Genomic DNA, 23817 nt, shown 5'->3' on the forward strand with positions numbered 1-23817 from the left:
TAAACATGTTAGTCACCAATAAGCAAGCAAGCATTTCTTCCTAGTCTCACTAGACTACCCTCCCAGCCTCTTAGACTGAACCTCCTAGTCTCCCAGACTAACTCCATTGCCTCACAGACCAAACCTCCCCAATCTCAAATATTGCCCCCCCAGTCGACATGACTGAACCTCCCCAGCCTTTAGGGCTGAACTCCCTCAGTCACCAAGACTGAACCATAAATTTTGAAAAAGTGCTCATACTTTTTGTTTGTAAAAATGTTTTGTGTCCTGGATCTGGACGTAATGTATGCAATGCAAAAATGTTTTCGTGAGAGCCCTAGTGATCATAGTCTAGACTCGAGAAAGAATCCTAGTTCGCTATGATCAATGCTTTGATACCAAGCTGTCACACCCTGGCTTTGCGGAAGCGTGGGTTTATTTGGTGTGACTTCTTATTACCATAGCTTAATCACAACAAAGCTATATGAAAGTAAAACCATGATGTTCATCCATTAATTCAAGTTTTAAAAATAAAACACGACAACATTGTTTTCAAAAGTCGACACATGCAACGGATTACAACATGACATAATAAAATATTGTTCATACGACACAACCATAAGACATGAATTAAAAACACAGTTTAAGACTTGTGACTCGTCCAGGCAAAAGTCACAATCCCTAAACTTGGATGACATCATTTCTCCTACGCAGCTTGATGACATAGCATACCTTGCCAGATCCCTAATTTCCTGAAATACATGTAATTTGAAAAATCAACAAAAAGTTGAGCGAGTTCATGTAAAAGTGAGTAAAATTATGTATAAAAATCCCTGATATGTAGCAATAAGGAAAAAGAGATCACCAATGGGTTGCAAAGCCACTAGTATGTGTGAGAAAGTGCAGGGAAACTCAAACCTAGCACATTTGTACCGGGCTTCGGCTGTAAGACACAGTCACCTCTATGGGCCTCCCCGGCCTCACGGGTGTGGGCTTGCTACACCCAAATAGATCTATCACTCATGTGTCCCTCGGTCCTAACAAGAGGATTAATGGCCTCAAGTGTTATTGCCCACCCCTCACATGATCTAGTAGTATAAACCCTCCCTACGCTAACCATACCACGTAATAAATATTCGTAATAAATTTCGCATGTATTTCACTCCCGAAGTATAAAACCGAAAACAGTTAAGAGAAAAGGGGGACATGAACTCACAGAAGTGCGTCTTGTGAAATAGTCGATCCCAACTCAACCTGCTACGTGACGACCTACACGTACTAATTTCTATTAGACGGACGGTCGTGCCTTGGCTTAAGGTTTAATGTTTTTGGGAAATAGTTAGACAACTATTTCGTATCCACACTTCTAAATTATTTTATAAGTATATTCCTTCCCAAGGATGGGGGTAATAATACATGTGTCTTTTATAATTCCGAAAATATATTTTTAAGTCTCACTTGAAAATATATTTAATCACTTTGTCTAAATGTTTTAATTTCCAAAATATATGCATTTTTCCCAAAAATATTATATTTTATTTCATAAGTTTTTCCAAAATAATATTTTCACAAAAAAATAAACTAATAAGAGTATTTTTCTGAAAAATACATAAGTTACATTTTTAAAGTTCGCGTTGTATTACGATACTTCTATAACTTAAATATTTATTTTGTGAGCGCGTTGGTATTATTTTGGAGTAGTATTTTCATGGTGTTTTCATGTTATATTATTTTTACCCTAAAAATAATATATATCTAGTTCACAAAATAATCACATAATCACACAAGCGTCATATTTTAAAATATATATTCTAAATATATATTTAACAAGTTTTATTTACGAAAATCCACCTCCGATACTTTGTAATTTTTGTAATAAAAATCATGGCGAGGTTTATTTTTGAAAACAAGTTAAAAATTATATTTGTAAATATTTGTTAGAAAAATATTTCTAAGTGTTATATTTCTGGAAAAATTTCGCCAGAGTTTCCTCTGTAAATGGAGGTGTCCATGCTTTTAGCATATCATTTTCTTTTTGTAAAATCAACCAAACAATTTACCCATCATCAGCATACAATATTTATTCATCAAACTTGACAAGAATAAGACTAAACCATAACTCATGAACTTGAGAGTTTTGTAAAAATATGTAGTAAATTACCATCATATTTAGTAGGTCTCGTCTTCTTTAAAAACATGATTAGTTTCTTGAAAACTTTATTTTTAAAGAACTTGAAATTTCACAACTTCTTGTCATAATTTACAAAAATACTTTCTTGTTAAATTTCTTGTTACACAAGTGTTTACACACTCGTTTATTTACCAAAAATGCTTCTAGTTCATAAAATATCCGGGTTTTAACAAAACTAGTATCTTCCGCTTGGTTCTTCCGAAAAACCACTTGTAGATCTTTAGATCCACAAGTTTACAACTTTATTTTACAAGAAAAATAATGTTTATTCAAGTTTCAAGTTCATGTTGGATGGTTTCATCATCTTTCTTATTTCTAACACTAACATCCTACTAGTTCATGTTCTTGAACATGATCTAGTATGTCTAGATGATGATCCATCCTACTTTTAGTAACAAACAACATCAAATAATCACAACTATAAAAGATTCACATGATTTACACTCATATCTTCTCTTTATCCACCCTATTCATCTTATGTTCAAGACTTTAACGTAAGTTCTTTAGTGTTTCTAAATTTTTAACCATTAAATCAACTATTAACCACCATAAACAAGATCAAGATGATGATTAGAAGCACTTACTACTAGCACAAGGCTAGGGAAGAAACAAGGTGTAAATGTGGTTGATAAAAGAAATCTAGAGCGGTTCTTGAACTTCCGAGAGCACCCGGCTTGTTTGTAGGACTCCTTGCTTCTATGTATGTATGAGAAATGGTCGTATGGAAGTTGGATGATGGTGAGATGGTGGTTGAAGGTGGCAGCCGTGAGGGTGGTTATGGAGGAGAGAAAGAGCTTGGTTGATGTTGTGTTTGAATGAGAGAGAGTGGTTAACCAATATGCATATTTATAAACCAATCTTAACAATAACCATCATATAATATGTTCTCTAGATACCCCACAAACTCAATTAAATAATCAAAGAAAATGGAGGTGGGTCACCCCTAGTGGTGACCATCAAAATGAGGGAGGGTATGGTTGGGGTGTAATGGTATGGTTAAGATTTAGTTGAAATCTAATGAGTTTAGTTAGTTGGTTAAGTGTTTTGTTTAATATAAGGGGTGTTAGGGTGTTCGGGGACCCTAACTAGTTCAGAAAAGTAAAAACAATGTTTCTGGCAATATTTTTATGCTCCGGGTAAAGTCCGGTTGTTCGGTTGGATATTGATCCGTTAAAGTGCTAAATAAAGTTATAAAGTGTCGTTTATATTGTTTTTAGTGATACAATAAATTTCCAACACTTTGGAAAGTGTCTAGGACTATTTTACCAAGTTTGTGCACTTTACTAGTATTGTTAAATGCTGAATTTTTGTATTTAGTTCAGAATTTTGTGCACTATAACTATCACCTAGTGACACAGTTTTATGATCCTCACCTCCCTACACTCCCTACTAGTGTAGTAATCTATCCCCGGCTCATACTTGCCTTAGAAACAATGTCTGTCTAGTGCTGGCAATGTCAGCATGTTTACTGGGTTATCTGCTCACTGTGCTAACTGTGCTTTTGTGCATCAAGTTTGTCACTATTGTTTGTGTGTAATAAATGGAGTGACAGTAATAAAATATGATGCATGAGTATGTATGTATCAAAAAACAGAAAGCAGTTTATTCATAATTGTAATCAAGCACGGTAATTAGCACTAATTAAATATTAATTAATTTGTACGGATACCTGGTTTTGTGAGGGTTGTCACACCTAATCTCGACCAAATCACTCGATTGTGTTTTGCGAGTGTTTTCGAAAACATGTGTATTTTGTCAGCCTTAGGAAAGGCAAAGATAGTTTTGAACTGTTGGTGCATAATGTCTAAAGCCTGCGTCTTAGTCTTTTTAGTTTAATGTATAGGGTCTAGATAGGTTGTTTATGTATTGTACAGGGGTTAAAAGTGTAATTTTGTGATGTTAATGGTTTAGGTCCGCTTATATGGACACTTGACATAAAAGCGGATCTACAAGAAAGAGGTCCGCTCATATGGACATGTCCATATAAGCGAACCTGTCACCACTATATATACCCCAGTCAGTCTTTCACATTGGTAACTTTGATGTCATCGGGTAGCCGAACTACTGACCGTGTGTTTTCTGAAGAATTAATGTGAAAGCAAGTTAAAAGTGTATTCTATCTGTTTTCTACTCATTTCTCCTACTGATTTGCTTTGTTTCATGCCAAATATGTATTTCCGCTACATATTCGGTAGGTACTAGCTCGAATTGACTCATTTGACTGTCAAACTCGGTCCTACAATTGGTATCAGAGCCAGTTGTGAGCTAGTTTCCACGATTCAAAGCTTTTTACCTACACATTTTGAGTTTCTGACATTTCGGACGGACAGAATGGACTGAAAACTTGTCACATTGTGTAAAACTGAGTAACAACAAACCCTTGAGAAGTTCAGGCTTAAAATCGGCTTAAAAGTGACCCAAATCTACTCGTGAAGGAGATCCGCTTTTCTGTCATTGTTGGTGGTTCGCTTGTTAGGTTCGCTTATAGGATCATGTTTGTTGTAGATCCGTTCTAGAGGTCCGCTCATAGGGTCATAAGTGTAGTAGGTCCGCTCTAGAGATCCGCTCCTAATTACATATTTGTTGGAGTTCCACTCGAAAAGGTTCGCTTGTAGTTACATATATTTGAGGTCCGCTTTTGAGGTTCGCTCGTTGTGACTTTGTAGTGGTTCGCTTGTTGTGACAAAGCCTGGTTCGCTTGAGTGGTTCGCTTGTTGTGACATTGTCTGGTCCGCTTGTGTGGTTCGCTTATACAGACAACACTTAGGTCCGCTTCTTTGACCTTAGACAGATCCGCTCATAGATACACTTAGTGTATAGGTCGGCTTATTTGACCTGTTAGTGTGTGAATTTCATATTTTGAGCATTCAAGTCCGTTGTGTACGTGATCAAGTGTTGGAAGTTCAATTTGTGTGGAAAGTTTTTGATAAAAACAATCTGTTTTATGAAAAAGTTAAACATTTTCAAAACTTGTCATTAAAAATGGAACACCAAGATTTTTTCAACATGTTTACGGGAAGTGGTGCGGCTATCCAAAGTCCAGCTAGTATCGTACAGAATGTCAGCATGGAAAATGAATTGGGAACAATGCAAAAGCCACCCAAACTGATGAGCTTAGATGAATATGCTGGATGGTCCGGAAGGTTTAAAAACTGGGTTCAGGCCAACCATTTCGAGTGTTGGATGAAGATCGAAAAGAAATACGTACCTCCAATTGATGGGCTCAGGATGGTGAAACATATTGGAAGTCTTACAGATACTGAACAGACAGATTTTAAAGCTGAAAAGAAAATGGTGAGCATCTTGCAGCAAGCCATTAAAGAAGATATCCTCATATTGCTACAACATGACGAAAGTTCTCAGTCAATCTGGCAAGCGCTAGAACTGAAGTTTAAAGGAAGTGTTTCTATGATCAAGAGCAAAAAGGCGCTTATCAAGAAAGAGTTCGATATTTTTACTGGGATCAAAGGAGAGTCAACGAGACAGTTAATCGAAAGATATTGTCACCTTGTAGTTGAAATGAAAAGATTAGAAATTGAAAAAACAAATGAAGAATGGATTGATAAACTTTGTGATGCACTTCCATATGACGAGTGGGGAACTTATCTTATGATGCTGAAAAACAGTTCTGATTTTGTGAATCTCAATCTGAGTGCATTTATTGAAAAGATCGAAGCTCACGAGCTTGAGTTGTTGAAGATAAAGAAGATGAATTCTGCTAGCATGCAACAAGACGTATCTTTATACTATAAAGGCAGTCCTTCAGTTGGGAGTCTTCAAAGCCCAAAGATACAAATAGGATTCAGTGCTGATAACACGTCAAATGCTACATCAAGTTCTCATCAATCAAGCAGTTCTACACCTTTCGCGAATTTTGAGCCGAATGTCAAAGTTCAGGAACAGTCTTTGCCTCAAAGCTCTACCGGATCTAATCATCAGGCGTATGTTTCTGGAGTACAGTGTAATATCGCAGTGAACATCAAAAATGGAAATGAGATAACGGAAACTGCTGCGAAGCAACATATTGCACTACTCGCTTCCGTTCTCGAGGCATATGAAGGTCTAGTTGCGGGGAAAATTGGAAATCCGGACATGACAAAGGAGGACTATAACCAAATAGACCCCGAGGAGCTTGAACTGATTGACATTTAATGGGGTATGGCAAGCCTAGTTCGTCGTGCTCAAAGGTTCATGGAAATCACGGGAAGAAATAGTTTATCAGGTCCGGATCAGAAGTTGGGATTTGATAAGTCGAAAGTAACGTGTTTCAAGTGTAAAGAACGAGGTCACTTTAAACGTGAGTGTCCAAACCGTGAAGTCAACAATCACCAAAACCCGTTCACCAATGATTACTATCGACAGGCAATCTACCATCGACCGAACCAACAGCAAACTGTTCAAAGGCCACAGATAGAAAACAAACCTGAAAAGGCATTGATTGTGAACCAAGATGATGAACAGGTAGCTGCAGGTTTTAGCTGGGATAAATATATCCCTGGTAGAGATGATCAGGCCATGATGGCAGAGGTTGTTGAGATTTCTGAGGTAGTGTCTTAACCGGAAATTGTTGATGAAGTTGTTTCTGAAGTTGTTGAGGAGATTCCTACGGAAAATGTTATAGATGTTGAGGAGATAGCAGCTGAAGTATACTACTATCAATCACAACAGGAGGAGTTAGTTTATACTATGAAATCAGTTATGCCTCCTAATGTGTTTAATTCTTTTGCAGGTTATTTCGAGGAGCCAAGAACCGGATCTTGTCCTAGATTTGAGGAGAAGAAAGAAGCCATCGAAGAAGTGATTGACATGTCTAAAGAGATGACCGGAGAAGTTCTGAAAGACATTGCGGACAAAGCTCTAATGGGAAAGCTTAAAGAGGTAGATTCAGAACCCAAGGAGTCACAGTCTGTCGATAAGGTGTCAGTTAACAGAGAGGAATCTGGAGTTCAAGAGGTCAAATCTGTCAAACAGTCTGTGTCTGAGTCAAAGCATGTCGGTAAAACTGATTGTGATGAAAAGATTGATGAAAAAGTTGTTCCAATCTACGAAACGCCATGCCAACGTTGTTTACAACCATGCGTGGAGTGTCTTGAAAAGGACACTAAGTATCGGGAATTGAAACATCATACATATATGATTAAGTTTGATCTTGAACAATTAAAAGAAGCTTATGATACCTTAGCCAGATCAATTAAGATGATTCAAAAAGAAAGCGTCGAAAATGATAAAGCTACTAAATTGGCACAAGCTACACTGTTTGATAAACAAAGAGAAGTCAATTATCATCTTGATACAATTGCGTCACTAAGAAAAGAACTTGAATTGGCCAAGATAGAGAATGACAGGATTGATAAAAAGTTAATGAGCTATGTGGCTTCGTCTTATGTTTTGGAACAAATCGTCCCTCAACAGCCACATGCTACACCTGTTTTCAAAAGCGTTCCACCCCCAATGTGGAATCACTACACTCAGAAATATCCAGATGGGGTGGAAGCTGCTTTAAATCTTAAGCTGAAAACGATTGAGAGTGATTTACCTGACAGCATTGATATCACTTTCACTGCATCTAACACTGATAACGAATCTCAGGTTATCAAAAATGTTATCGATCAGGTGCTGGATGATGAAAGTGAGAAATCTGAGAAGGCTCATTCTGAGAAGGCTGTCAGTGATTCTGAAGACGAAGGAAATTTCTTAGATCGATATGTACCGAAATCGGAAAAGAGTACGAATGATGATCCGATCATGGTGGTATACACTATGGTTGGAACTGACAAACTTTATTCCAACGTCGAGTACCCACTTCAGAATGTCAAGATCGAAAATGTCGAGAAAGTGTTTAAACTGGTTGAATTGAATGTTAACGAAATCAATAACAATGAATTCTTTTCGAAACTGAAAAAATCGTTTGGTACTTCACGTCCCACAAGTTCGGAAAAGAAAGATGGGGTTGGTAAAGGTCAAAACAAGAAAAATCATCTTAAAAACAAAGGAATTGGGTTTGAAAAGAAAACGGCTAAACAAGTGTTTAAGCCAAAAGAAAAGATAAATGATGTCTTTGTTGCTGGTCCTAGTACTGATGTTGAAAAGGAGTATATTTTTTAGTCAAAAAGCTGTGGACGATTTCAGTGCAGCACAGAAGCTTAAATAAGAAACGGTCAATACTACTTTTGTCGAGTATGATAAAAGAGTGTGCTATCGCTGCAATGAGATTGGACACATGGCAAAACAGTGTCAAAAAGTGTTTAAGAAACATGTTGTTGATAAACCAGTTCAAAAACAAATGGTTGAGAAACCAAAGGTTGAAAAACAAAATGTTCAAAAACAAATGGTTCAAAAATCTCGACCTAAATCACCAGTTGTTTCAAAAGGTAAAAAGGAAATGGTTTCTCCGATCCGTATTCTGAAAAGAGGTGAATCGTTGAAGTCGGAGGATAAGCCGAAATCGACTTTCGAGATTGGTGAATCCTCTAAGACTAGAAAGACTTCAAAGTTTTACCCTAAAATGAAAATTTTTGAAAATCAGTCTTGGATCGCGAAATCGAAACCGTCGGTTGAGATCAAGAAGATGGAGAACGCTTTGAAAAATGATTCAAATCTTTTTAAAGATGATGTGGTTGATTTTGAAAATGAAGTAGATAAGTTTCTTGATGAATTTCCTCCAATTACTACCAAAGTTAAAACAATTGTAAAAGAAGAGGTTCCAAATATCACTTTTGATTTTCCAAAAACAAATGAAAATCGTAATGTTGTGTTCGGGAGTGTGTCGGAAGTAAAGAAATCATGGGCCTCATTATTTGAATAAATTGTTTTTGTTGGTTGCAGGGGCTGCCCAAGTCAATTCTATCAAGATGGATCATGGATAGTGGAGCTTCACGACATATGACTGGGACTTTAGCTCTTCTTTATGATGTTAAGTCAATCAATGGAAGCTATGTTGGGTTCGCAGGGAATCAAGGAGGAAGAATAGTCGGTCAAGGGACGCTTACAAACGGAGTGATCTCATTTGACAAAGTGAACTATATCGTCGAGCTGCAAAACAACTTACTAAGTATATCACAGATTTGTGATAAAGATTTTAGTGTGCATTTTACTAAATCTGAATGTTTAGTGTTGAAACCAGGGTTTAAAATCCCTGATGAGTTGGTGTTGTTGCGTGCTCCGCGGGTAAATGATCTTTATATTTTGGATATGAGTGTCGCAACGCCAACAACTCATCAAAAACAGTGTTTTGTCACCAAGTCTAAAGCTACTGAAAAAGAGTCCATAATGTGGCACCGGAAAATAGGTCACATTCACGTGCGAAAAATGAATTTTTTTAGTACATAACGAATTGGTTGAGGGTGTTAATGTAAAAAACTTTCACTTAAATGATGATTGTATTGCATGTAAAAAGGGAAAGCAGACTCGGAAGTCACATCCACCGAAGATGCTCAACTCTATCAGGTTACCTCTTGAGAGATTGCACATGGATCTCTTCGGGCCTGTCAACGTCAAGAGCATTAGCGGGGATTTATATTGTTTGGTGGTGACAGGCGACTTTACGAGGTTTTCGTGGGTTGTGTGCTTAGAACGAAAAGATCAAACATTCGAGTCATTGATGATGCTTTTTAAGAAAATGGAAACAGTGTACAAACTGCCAATCCGAAGGATTCGGAGCGACAACGGAACGGAATTCAAGAACAACAAGATGTACGAGTTCTTCAACGAAAAGGGAATTCTTCATGAATTCAGTGCGCCATACACACCACAGCAAAACGGCGTAGTTGAACGAAAGAATCGGACCCTGATCGAGACAGCCCGTACGATGTTAGCCGATTCCAAGCTACCAATCTACTTCTGGAGTGAAGCAGTTTCAGCAGCCTGTTACACTTTGAATAGGGTTCTCACTGTCAAGAAATACAAGAAGACTTGCTTTGAGCTGCTGCACCGTTACAAGCCGAATCTTGAGTTTTTAGAACCTTTTGGTTCACCTTGCACGTTTATAGATGAAAATGGTAAATTTGGAGCAAAAGCTAATGAGGGTTTCTTTATAGGTTACGCAAGCCCGCTGAAGAGGGTGTTCGTACCATGTCTGGGGAAGGTGATTCAAGTCCAACACGTGGATTGTTAGAAGCACACTCCATCGCCACAACTTCCCGGACAAAGATTCCTATTCGATTACGACAAACTCTGGGAGTCGTTTCAACTGCCTGTCGAGCCGAGTGATGAGGAACTAGCTTTTCTGTACCAGCATCAGCAATATACTTCACAAGAGCCTGTGTCTAGTCCGCTAGAAGTTTCTCAACCCACCGTGGGTACTCACGACAATGAAGCAGGGCCAAGTAGAACTACTCATGAACCACCAGAGGAACCAGCTCCGTCATTTGACGTTTCTGACGACTCAGAGGAGGAACCCGCTCCTACCTTTGACGAGGAGCCAAATGATACTTTAGAGGATGTTGTGGATCAAGCCGTCGATCTCAATATTTCAAATTTGGAATCGGAAGTAGTTGTGCCTGACACGATTATGCCACGGACGTTGTCTTACCACCCTTCAGAACAGATAATTGGTGACCTACAAAGTGGTGTCAAGACCCGACATCAAATAGATCAAGCGTTTACTTGTTTTTACTCTTCTATTGCTGATATGCAGAAAGAAGTCTCACTTAAATGTTTTATTTCGCAGATAGAGCCCAGAACCTACAAAGAGGCATTAACCGAGGATAGCTGGGTGAATGCTATGCAGGAGGAACTGCAACAGTTTGAAAACCTGGGTGTCTGGAGACTTGTCGATCTGCCAAAGAATCAGAAGTTAATCAAGACAAAATGGGTTTTTAAGTGTAAGCGTGATGACAGAGGTGTCGTGGTGAGAAACAAGGCACGACTTGTGGTTCAAGGCTTCATCCAACAGGAAGGAATAGATTAAGATGAAGTTTATGCACCGGTTGCAAGGCTTGAAGCAATTCGTATTTTTCTAGCCTTTGCATCTTGGAAAGATTTTAACGTCTATCAACTTGACGTCAAATCTGCTTTCCTGTATGGCATAATCAGAGAAGAAGTGTACGTGGGGCAACCACCGGGGTTCACAGACCCACTACACAGAAACACTAGACAAAGCGCTATAAGGACTGCACCAAGCCCCGAGAGCCTGGTACGAGACGCTTTCGACATACTTGCTGGACAACAGGTTCACAAGAGGCACAGTAGACAGCACGTTGTTCACCAAAGAAGAAGCAGACCACTTATTGATCGTGCAGATTTATGTGGACGATATCATTTTTGGATCCACCAACGACGATCTTTGCAAAGAGTTTGAGAAAGTAATGAAGAAGAAGTTCGAGATGAGTTCAATGGGGGAGATGAAGTTCTTCCTCGGGCTACAGGTCGAACAAATGCCCGACGGAATCTTCATTCACCAGATGAAGTATGTAAAGGACGTGCTCGACAAGTTCGACATGACAGATTGCAGTCCTGCATCCACCCCCCTCGCGCAGAATCATGGAATTTGTCCCGACGAGCAAGGTGTGAAGATGGACGAGACATTATACCGATCAATCATCGGATCGTTGATGTATCTCACGGCTTCCCGTCCAGACATCATGTACCCGACGTGTCTCTGCGCCAGATATCAGTCGAATCCGAAGCAGTCGCACCAGACTATAGTGAAACGTATTTTACGGTATATGAAGGGTTGCCCAAGCATCGACTTGTGGTACCCTCGCTCGGGTGACTTTACTTTGTCCGGTTTCGCTGATTTGATTTTCGTAGCTGTAAACAGAATGCTAAGTCCACCACTGCTGGGTGCCAGTTCTTCGGAACTCGGCTTGTCACCTGGCAGTGCAAGAAACAAACTGCAGTAGCGCTCTCCACATGTGAGGCTGAGTATGTCTCAGCTTCTAGCTGTTGCTCGCAGATTCTTTGGATCCAACAGCAGATGCGCGACTTCGGTTTGCACTTCTTGGATACACCGATTTTCGTGGACAATGAAGCAGCCATTAATGTTACTAAAAATCCGGTTCACCATTCGAAAACTAAACACATTGAAATCCGTCATCACTTTATCCGTGATTGTCACGAGAAAAAGTTAATTCGGATTGAACACGTTAACACCGATGATCAGAAAGCGGATTTTTACACTAAACCATTCGACAAATAAAGATTTTATTATCTTTTGAGATTAAATGGAATGAAGAATCTGCAATCTGGGAGGGTAATCGAATGTGAAGCCGAGTTGGGCGGCGATCTGACATGAACCTGTGTCGTGTTGTCAAATTTCTTTTGTACAGTTTTATTTTCTGCTTTTCGATAAAAACAAAAACACAAAAATATGTTTTAGTTTTAGGGGGAGATATTTGCAGAAAAATACAAAAACATGATAAAATAAAAAAAATAATAAAAATAAAAAATATAAAAAATAATACAAAAACAATAGAAAACCATAAAATCCAAAAACATTAGAAAATTTTAAAAAGAGTTGTGTAGAATAGGGGAAATGATAGTACATCAGCTAGACGGACACAGTACGCTAAAGATTTGTAGTGTTTAAAATGCATTTAAGCAGTCTCGCTAAAGATGTGCTGATAGGTTTTTGCAAAATTAGTAGATCAGTTTGGGATATAAACATAAAATTCACTTGCGTTTACGTGGGGAACACCTCCAGGATATATAGGTAACCCCTGAAATCCTGTTTGAAAGGTCCCGTATTCTGAGATACTAGGTCTTTATGCTCAGTGATATCTGGGGTATTATCCCGGGACTTCTGCTGTATGGAAATACTGACCTAGTCCCCGGATAATACTTTCTGCAAAAGCTTTGAAATATAAGCTCGCCCTCAGCATGCTGATGAAACAATAAAATTGATAGTCGCTGCTGTTGAAAACAAAAGATCCTCTAAAGGGGACACACCTAAAAGTCGAAGCCGTCATCTCTCTGCGTATACGGAAATATCGACCTGAGCTCTCACGGCCCTCGCACATTACCCCTTAACAGATATCAGCAGTGGTATACTCACTTGTAAGACTGAATACTGGGATCCGGATACGGGAGTATATACTGAGGTGGGACACATGTAGATTGTTAAGTCTTAAAACACTAATTACATATCCCGAACAGATTGAAAATTTTGTGAAAATTTAAGTGGATCAGTATATCGGCAATCTACGCGAATTGTTTAAAAGCTTAGTATGAAATAACAGCTTAACGGTGCTTGTGTCTGGTCGGCAGCTGATATGATCCCCTAACACACTCGCAAAAATATTGTGTGTACATAGTTTCAGTCTATCCAGTTAAAATCCAAAAAGATTTTCTTTTCTCATCTTATTTTTCGACAACCGATATTGGGAATTGGAAGATCAAAGTCTTAGTGCAGAACATGTCAGTGGTTGATGAGGGATGGGTAAGCAGGAGATTGCTATACAGTGATTGGTATATTGTTTGAAAGTTAAAATGTGTGTGAATGTTTGAAATTTTCAAAAGTTCATTTATTTGAACTGCTTTCAGAAAGAAATGACAGCAAACTTCATAAATCTGATCATCCAAGACCATTAATTTGGACTTGGTGGGTCAAACAGTTGACCAAGGTCATTGACTTGGACTTGGTCAGCTGGGTGTAACTGTGTTTAATCTGAAAAATAAAAAAATTGAAATTTTTTGAAAAAGTTCATCACAGGTTCGCTTATTTGTCAACATGTCACAAAGGTTCGCTTTTATGTCACATTCCTTGTGGTCCGCTTATTTGTTCACAGGGGTCCGCTTATATGACATTTGTCATAAAAGCGGATCTACTCCACATATATAAACCGGGGTCCGCTTTTAATGTCATTTTACACGGTTTGCTCTTGTGACATTCTCTCTCCGGCGATTTGAAGCGGATCTTATACACGACCAAATTCAAACGTTGTGCTGCCCAATTTTCACCAGATTTAGTTAATTTCTTAGTGTTTCAATCATGGGCAAGGTATGTCTTCATTCAATTTGTTCGATTTCATGCGTGTTTTGATATGTCGGCATGTGTTTCTGAACTGATCATAGATTTAAGCTGTAACTGTTAAAATTGATGCTTGAAAATAAGTCAGTGTAGTCGTCTGAACGTGTAGATCATGATGGTATACTTTAATTGTGTCAAATTTGATGATGGTTGATGTGTGTCGATGTTCGAATGTTTCAAACTTAGATCTAGGGTTATAGAGATGTAAAAAATGAAATCAAAACATATCCCTAGTCTCGGTTTTGTCATGATAACAGAGTAATGATCTCAATTTTATGATTTACTTAGTTTTGAAGGGTTTGATAAGGGTTCGCTTAAACGGTCACATCGCAGGTCCGCTTATGTGTGCATTGATGTGTGTAAAATGCAACATATAAATTACATCAAATGAGACATAAAACTAACCCTTTTTAAGTACTAATGTTGGAAAAAGAGTGTTTTTGTCTTCCTTTTGTATTTTCAGGATTAAATGAGCTTAAATTCACAAAAGAAGCAAAAAGACAGCTAAATCTAACATAAATACGAGAAAAGGAACATAAGTGGATTGCCCGACCCCTCAACGGCATCCTCCCAAGCAAAATAGAGAAGGCAGAAGACTGAACACGCCCCGTGCTCAGCCAGCACGGGGCCGTGCCCAAGAAGCAGCAGAAAAGACAAACCTATAGAAGCTTCTATTGCCCACCACGAGGCCGTGCCCAGTGAACACGGGGGCGTGGCGAAAGTACAGCAGGCGCATTAATTGTAATTGCGAATTACAATTAATGAAGAGAGAGAGTGTCAGACAGGCACGGGGCCGTGTCCGGCGGACACGGGGACGTGCCCAGCCTTCTGTTCAGCCTATAGATAGGAGTGCTTGGTTTCATTGCAACTCATCCCTTGGCACACCACCTCTCTCACACTTCATCCACCACCCACCACCATCACAACACCATCATCCACCACCATCATCCATTGTCCATCATAGAGTGTGTGAGTCGTCTCGGGATCCAAGATTGATCGTAAGAGTTCTTAACAATCAAGGCCATGTTTGCCTAAGTCTCTTACATCACTTGGTGAAGACAAGTGTTTAGTATAATACTTTTTATTTTCAATCTTTTGCACTTTTTATTTGGTTTTGTATTAATGACTTTAATAACTAGTTGCTTATGTTGAAGGTGATCTTTCCTTATCGTTTGTCCGTGGTGTCTTGGCATTATTTTACTGTCTATATAAAATAAAAGATTTTCACCATTCATATCTCCACGGTCTATATGGAGGTATGTTGGCTACCTGGTCGGGGGTTAAGGGAACGGTTTGGTAAGGGTCTTGCCCTTGTTCAGCGTTTAGAGGTCCTGCAAGGGACCCGGGTCAATTTAGTAGGATCTCCTTCAATGCCCATAGGTATTGGATGGCGGGGATCCAAACTCTTTGACCCCCTCATAAGTTAACTAATATTAATACTATAACCGGCTATTTAGGACTGTATCCCTGCTGACTCAGACTACTTAGTCGAGGGTAACGTCACCTCTAAAAGAGGGGCCTACCATAATTTGCATTAATAACTTAATTCATTATCTTTCAATAATCCGACCCTTTAGGATTGTATCCTTGCTGACTCAAACTACTGGGTTGAGGGTAACGTCGCCTACAAAAGAGGGGCCTACTACAATAACTAAGATAATCTCTTAAACAAGTGCAAAAGTGCGAAAATAATCAAAGGTTATACTAATACACGAGTCGGATCCAAGTGATTCATCTTGTCTATCTGTTTTTATTTTTATTTTATTTTTCAGCATTTAGTTAGTTTTTATTTTCTTAGTTTAAAAATCTTTTCTAACATTTTTTATTTGATTAGACGTTGAGGATAAATCGGTACTAAAAGCTCTTGTGTCCTTGGACGACCTCGGTATCTTACCAACACTATACTACGTCCACGATGGGTGCACTTGCCCATATGTGTGTTTAGTGTTAGTGAATATCGTGTTTTATAATTTTAAAACTTGGCTAAAAGTGTAAAAAGGGCTTAAATATACATCTAAAATATAACACACTTCACGCACATCAAGTTTTTGGCGCCGCTGCCGGGGACACAAGGATTTTAAGAAGGCTTAAAATCGACGGCCTAATCAGTTTTTCAAAACCTTTTTAAAACGCGCGCACATTTTTCTGCATTTTAGTTTAGTTTGCATTTACAGTAGCCTGAACACGGGCCGTGCTCACTGAACACGCCCCCGTGCTGCATATTTTTTAGTTAGATACCCAGATACAGAGTCTGAACACGGGGCCGTGCTCACTGAACACGCCCCCGTGTCCAACGTGACCAGTAACTTTAATTAAAACGCCCAGATACAGACCCTGAACACGGGGCCGTGTTCACCCAACACGGGGCCGTGTCCAGCCTTCTGTTCCGTCTTTGTTTTTATTTTCTGGTCCCGAGACTCAGTTGTGGTCTGTTGAGTGATTCTTATGGATCAATACTCAGGAGGCTACAACTACACCTATAAGGAGGATGATTATATGAGAGACTATTGCACTAATTGTGGAAACCCGCACTCGGTACAATATTGTAACTTGTTTCAACCATCCGCTTCATACAACTATTATGAGGAGCCCAGGTACGAGCCATCAACTTCATACACATCCTATGAAGACCAAAGGTATGAACCTCCTCCCTCATACTCATATTTTGATGAACCAAGGTATGAGCCTTCATACTCATACTTTGAAGAGTCAAGATATGAGCCACCACCTTCATACACTTGTTATGAGGAACCATGGTGTGAACAACCCACCTCATATGAGTACTATGAAGAACAAAGTTATGACCCTTATACATCATATACTTACAATGAAGGACAATGGTGTGAACCATCTACTTCATATGGGTACTATGAGGAACCAAGGATCGAGCAACCGGATTCAAGCTTTGAGGATCCCGATCCTTTCTCTATCACCGAAGTGACCGATAGGATATTAGAACACATTAAAACTATCGAACGTTGCATAAAAGAATCTCGCGCAAGGGAAGAGGAGTCCCGCGCAAGAGAAGAATTAAATTGTAATAATAACGTAGAGATAGTTGAAAATGTAAAAATGGAAGAACAAATAAGTGAAAAACCGACACATGAGCTAAACAACGAAAAAGGTGAGGCCGATAACGTTAAAATCCAAGAAGAGTCTAATTTTGAAGAAATTAATCTCTTGTCACCTTCTTTCGAAAATCACTGTTTAGTACCAACTCATGCTAAGTTTTTAAAAGAGTTAAACACTAACACTAAAATTGAAGAAATGGTAAGTGTTAAGTTAACTCATGATCAAACTTTGCTAATAAAAGAAGACCCTTTTGAAATTAACATCACACTGGTTCCATGTTTTTTTTCAAAATTCCTTTATTAGTAACATCACCATTGATAAGGATCTTTGTGTTAACATAATGCCTAACTACATTTTCGAAAAATTAAGTATTAGTGATTTTGCTCCACTTCAAATACCCATTTTTCTATCCAATCGGAGAGTAATAAAATCAATCGGTATAGTTGAGGATGTCTTGGTCCAAACAAATCAAACGGTAATCCCAACAGACTTTGTCATCCTTGATGACGCTACTCTAGTGTTGGGACGACCTTTTGTAAAAACTCATGAAGCTTTGAAAAACCGGAAGTTTAATAATCTACCTCTTCAATTAGGGGCATTCAAAAGGAGCATAGATCTTGAGCGCTCAATGAAATATCCTTTTGGCAATAATGACCCCCTAATTGAAGATGAGCCAGAACCACCTGATAAGGAGGGTCTAGCCAAGGACCCTTATAAACGTGGCGCACCACGGAGGCATTCCGCGGAACTATCCTTAGTTTTAGATTAGTTTAACTTTTATGCTTTCTAGTTTAGTTTTAATTTGCAGGAATAAAACACACTCAGGATGGTGATGGATACTAAGGGAAGCTTGAACCAACACCCCATGCACAAAAACAGAGCCTCTCGATAATTTTTCTTCATTACAGCAAGTTCAGCACGGGGTCGTGCTCAACCCAACACGTCCCCGTGCCCAAAAATCTGCAGAAATGCCCAGTTCAGGTACTTGGACACGGGGCCGTGCTCATTGAACACGCCCCCGTGCCCAGCCTTCTGTTTACTTTTGGTACTGGCAGTCTGGACACAGGGCCGTGCTCAGCCAACACCACCCCGTGTTCAGCTACCCAGTACCATAAAATCTTGTTTTTAACCCACTTTTACACATTTTAATCAACCGAAAAACTTATTTTTGGGACACATTAAGGACAATGTGTGGGGGGATGCTAAAACCTTGAATTTTGAAAGTCCTAATTACAAGCCTTACACAAAACTCTATTGGAACCGCTAAACACCCCAAATTTTTTTCAAAAACTTTTCATTTTTTTACTTGTCTTGGTTTAATTTGGGAATAACAAGTTCTAAAAAGGTTATATTTTTACAAATTTACAACCGATAGCGTCATGATAAAAAGAACCAACATAAGAAAATTATGAAACGGCATGACAAGCTTAGTTAAAATTCGATTATATATACTTGATCACATAAAAACCCATCCCAACAAAAGTGAGTTTTGAGCCTTTATTGAGCATACAAATACACATCTTTATACTAAATGCTCATTTTTCGTTTCTTGTGTGAATAGCCGCTTGGTTCTTACGACTCTAGAACTTGCCACGACGATTCATTCCCGGTCCTTACCAACTTAAACCCAAGTAAGTAAATGATGGAGGCATTAGGACTAACCCTTTTTCTTTCAAAACCATTATTTTTATTTTTCCTTTCACCTACCCAAAAACTCCCCCTAGTTAACCCCTTTGAGCCTAAACCTTTCATTTCTTTACCCTAAAACCCTTTTACCCACCAAAACCCTTTTTATTTTTACCCTTTATTTTAGTAACAAGCTCGGTTTTCGTGTGACTAAAAAAAATGATGAAGTTAGAAATAAACAAACAAAGCTCTTAAAACAAAAGCTTGTTTGAAGAAATACTTCATTAAGAATAAAAAGTCACTAAAACAAAAATGTTTTACGAAAACCGACGCTTTTTACGCTTTTCGCCCTTTTTCTACTAACCACTAACCCAACTACCCACCTTTAGCCCAAGCCTTTACCCAAAAAGTCCTCTTGATATTTACAAAGGTAACAAGTTAAAAAGGAGGAGGATTGATTGCTTGGCAAGCCTATGGTAGGGATAAGTTCCACGCCACTCTCAAGTGATTCACTAAAAATACACCTTCGACCGAGTGTGAGTGATTTCTCCCGTGAGGTATGTGAACTTGTATATAAATGGAATTTTAAAAAGGCATGCTATGCCCAAATAAGTAATTTACCCTATGAAACGTTCTAAATAAATCATAACGAATAGGATTGTAAATAAATAAAAATAAAACCAAAAAGATCTTGGATTCCCGACACTCTATGACAAGCCAAAACCTTCTCTTCTACCCATTCCATTTGGGAGTGTAAGCCACATATTAAAGAGTTTTGCTTGAGGACAAGCAAAAATTCAAGTGTGGGGGTATTTGATGTGTGTAAAATGCAACATATAAATTACATCAAATGAGGCATAAAACTAACACTTTTTAAGTACTAATGTTGGAAAAAGAGTGTTTTTGTCTTCCTTTTGTATTTTCAGGATTAAATGAGCTCAAATTCACAAAAGAAGCAAAAAGACAGCTAAATCTAACATAAATACGAGAAAAGGAACATAAGTGGATTACCCGACCCCTCAACGGCATCCTCCCAAGCAAAATAGAGAAGGCAGAAGATTGAACACGCCCCGTGCTCAACCAGCACGGGGCCGTGCCCAAGAAGCAGCAGAAAAGACAAACCTATAGAAGCTTCTATTGCCCACCACGGGGCCGTGCCCAGTGAACACGGGGGCGTGGTGAAAGTACAGCAAGCGCATTAATTGTAATTGCGAATTACAATTAATGAAGAGAGAGAGAGTGTCAGACAGGCACGGGGCCGTGTCCAGCGGACACGGGGCCGTGCCCAGCCTTCTGTTCAGCCTATAAATAGGAGTGCTTGGTTTCATTGCAACTCATCCCTTGGCACACCACCTCTCTCACACTTCATCCACCACCCACCACCATCACAACACCATCATCCACCACCATCATCCATTGTCCATCATAGAGTGTGTGAGTCGTCTCGGGATCCAAGATTGATCGTAAGAGTTCTTGACAATCAAGGCCATGTTTACCTAAGTCTCTTACATCACTTGGTGAAGACAAGTGTTTAGTATAATACTTTTTATTTTCAATCTTTTGCACTTTTTATTTGGTTTTGTATTAATGACTTTAATAACTAGTTGCTTATGTTGAAGGTGATCTTTCCTTATCGTTTGTCCGTGGTGTCTTGGCATTATTTTACTGTCTATATAAAATAAAAGATTTTCACCATTCATATCTCCACGGTCTATATGGAGGTATGTTGGCTACCTGGTCGGGGGTTAAGGGAACGGTTTGGTAAGGGTCTTGCCCTTGTTCAGCGTTTAGAGGTCCTGCAAGGGACCCGGGTCAAATTTAGTAGGATATCCTTCAATGCCCATAGGTATTGGATGGCGGGGATCCAAACTCTTTGACCCCTCATAAGTTAACTACTATTAATACTATAACCCGGCTATTTAGGACTGTATCCCTGCTGACTCAAACTACTTAGTCGAGGGTAACGTCACCTCCAAAAGAGGGGCCTACCATAATTTGCATTAATAACTTAATTCATTATCTTTCAATAATCCGACCCTTTAGGATTTTATCCTTGCTGACTCAAACTACTGGGTTGAGGGTAACGTCGCCTTCAAAAGAGGGGCCTACTACAATAACTAAGATAATCTCTTAAACAAGTGCAAAAGTGCGAAAATAATCAAAGGTTATACTAATACACGAGTCGGATCCAAGTGATTCATCTTGTCTATCTGTTTTTATTTTTATTTTATTTTTCAGCATTTAGTTAGTTTTTATTTTCTTAGTTTAAAAATCTTTTCTAACATTTTTGGTTTGATTAGACGTTGAGGATAAACCGGTACTAAAAGCTCTTGTGTCCTTGGACGACCTCGGTATCTTACCAACACTATACTACGTCCACGATGGGTGCACTTGCCCATATGTGTGTTTAGTGTTAGTGAATATCGTGTTTTATAAATTTAAAACTTGGCTAAAAGTGTAAAAAGGGCTTAAATATACATCTAAAATATAACACACTTCACGCACATCAGCATATTCATGGTTCGCTTATGTGTGCATATTCATGGTTCGCTCATGTGTGCATATTTTTGGTCCGCTTGAATGAACATTGTATGGTCCGCTTGTAAGAACATATGTTGGTCCGCTTTTATGTACATGTTTAGATCCGCTTGTTAGAACATATGTTGGTCCGCTTGTTAGAACATATGTTGATCCGCTTGTATGAACATGTGAAGGTCCGCTTGTACAAACATGATTAGGTCCGCTTTTGTTAACATGTTTAGATCTGCTTTTGTGTTCTTGTGAAATTGTTGAAAATTTGTCAAAAAAAATCTGATTGAGTGTATATGTTTGATGTGCAGGCTTCTAATGTTATATTTGATCCTATTCACAATAGCTGTTGTGACTTGGATATTGAGAAAAATCCAGAATTGGAGAATTTCAGAAGTATTTTGGAGTTTATGGGTCATATTCCCATCCAGAAAGCATTGACTGACCAAAGGCCTTTATACAAATCTCACATCGAGCGTTTCTGGAACAATGCAAGTTATGACGATCAAAGCAAAGTGATTTCATCAGTTGTTGAAGTTCATGGGAGGTTAGAAAAGATTTTAGTCACAGAAGCACTGATTCGTGAAGTCATTAATTTTCCTGATGAGCCTGATGATCCAACAAGATTTCCAGAGAGAATGGTGAAGGGGTGCATGTTGAGAATGGGATATATTGGAGCTTTAAATGCCGGAAACTATTTAAAGTCAAAATTTCAGAAGCCTTACAAGTTTTTGATTCATTGTGTACTGATTTCATTAAGTCATACTAAAGGAGGATATGATGCAATGCGCGATTACCAAATAAATATGATTACGGCATTGGTGTTGAACAAAAAGTATAACTTCTCACATATAGTATTCCACTATATGGCTGAGAATAGCAAGTCGGATCTCAAGACCTGGATGTATCCAAGGTTTGTACAGATGTTGATTGACCATGCGTATTCAGAGATTGATCGAAATATTAAAGATGATTTGTTGGTGCAAGCTCACATGACCAATAAAACACTGAAGCAGCTTGTGAAATATCATCCGAATCACCCAGAGCCAACACTTGTTGTCGAGCCTTTCGGTTTTATTAAAGATGTTAAATATGTTGATCCAGATCCAGTTAATCATCAGAACTGGAGAAATGAAGTGGAAATGAAAGAAGCAAGATATGCTGACGAGCTGAAAATGCTTGAAGATTTCAAAACTACTAAGAATGAGTGGTATGTGAAAGAAACCGGAAGAAGACGTAGAATGGCAACTCCTATTGTTCGAGAAGGTGAAGGATCTTCTTTGAAATCTAGAAAGAAACAAAAGAAAGCAGCAACAATGTCTTTGATTGATGAACCGGAAGAAGATAATCCAGTGGTAACTGCTGAAAAGGAACAAGTGACAGCTACTGAAGATGATCCATTTAATACTGATGTATTGTTTGATACTGATGTCTTGGAAACAGGGCCAGAAATTGTTGCTAACGTTGAGCAAGTTATAAATGTTGAAGCACAGAAAGAGAAAGAAAAGGTTGTTGATGATGTTGAGGGTGACGATATAGATAAGAGTACAACAAGTTCATCAAGTTCTTCAGATGATGGTAATGATGAGATTGAAAGTCGAAAAAGAATTCAAGAAGAGATAGAAAAAGAGAAGATGTTAAGAAAGAGAAAGAGACAAGAAAAGGATGATGATGATGTCTATGTGCCTTCTCCAGAGCATGTCTCAGGATCACAATCTTCTCCAAGAGTTAGAAAGAAAGCTGGAGGTCGGAAGAAAGTGGTTTCTCCAAAGATTGTCAAAGCCTCTCCAAAGATCAAAGTAACGAAGACTGTGCTCAAAAAGAAGAAACAAACCAAGAAACCACCTACGCCACCACATGAACCAACACCACCACAATCACCTATCCAATCACCACCTCGACAATCTACTCCACCACAACAATCCTCACCACCTAAACAACCAACACCTCGAAGACAACCATCACCTATTCATCAAACACCACCACAACAACCTTTTCTTACCTCATAAGATATATTTCAAACACCTCCACTCACTCAAGTGCAACTTGGTTTGTCCAGCAGAGGTCTTTATACTCCACATGATAATTTTTTAGATGTTGGAGATTTTGATTTTGCCAACACTTCACAAGTCAGAAATGTTGAAAAGAAAGTTGATGAAGTTGTTGCTGAGAACAAGAGGCTGGCAGCTGAAAATAAGAAAGTGTCTGATAGAGAAAGACTTCTTGAGATGCGTGTGAAGAAGTTAGAGAATGAAAATCAAGAGTTGGTGAAAAAGATTGATGCTGATCAATCAGAAATTGATATCTTGAAGGTTAAAGTTGCTGAACTTGAAGAAGAAAAGGCTAGACGTGATGAACAGAATGAATACTTTAAGTTGAAGAACAAAGAATTTGAAGCAGCCAAAGCATTAAGAGATCACGAGTTCTATATGCTGAACAAAGTTGTTGAAAG

General features: G+C 38.7%; 1 protein-coding gene across 1 annotated transcript; it reads left to right on the forward strand.

Moving 5' to 3' along the window:
* The first annotated feature begins 6361 nt into the window (after positions 1–6361).
* On the forward strand, positions 6362–8975 carry LOC118490410. Its single transcript, XM_035988034.1, has 5 exons — positions 6362–6641; positions 6747–7527; positions 7714–7876; positions 7979–8119; positions 8697–8975. The coding sequence occupies exons 1-5, from the start codon at positions 6362–6364 to the stop codon at positions 8973–8975; spliced, it is 1644 nt and encodes a 547-aa protein (XP_035843927.1).
* Positions 8976–23817: the final 14842 nt, after the last annotated feature.

Source organism: Helianthus annuus, chromosome 3 (assembly GCF_002127325.2).
Source record: "Helianthus annuus cultivar XRQ/B chromosome 3, HanXRQr2.0-SUNRISE, whole genome shotgun sequence".
In the NCBI taxonomy this organism is placed as follows: Eukaryota; Viridiplantae; Streptophyta; class Magnoliopsida; order Asterales; family Asteraceae; genus Helianthus; species Helianthus annuus.

Excerpts from the sequence above, each read along its gene's own strand:
- LOC118490410 (XM_035988034.1), top strand. The coding sequence starts at position 6,362 with ATGGAAATCACGGGAAGAAATAGTTTATCAGGTCCGGATCAGAAGTTG. Across the intron at positions 6,642-6,746 it reads TGATGAACAGGTAGCTGCAG|TTGTTTCTGAAGTTGTTGAG; the intron begins GTTTTAGCTGGG and ends TTGTTGATGAAG. Across the intron at positions 7,528-7,713 it reads AATGACAGGATTGATAAAAA|CATTGATATCACTTTCACTG; the intron begins GTTAATGAGCTA and ends TTTACCTGACAG.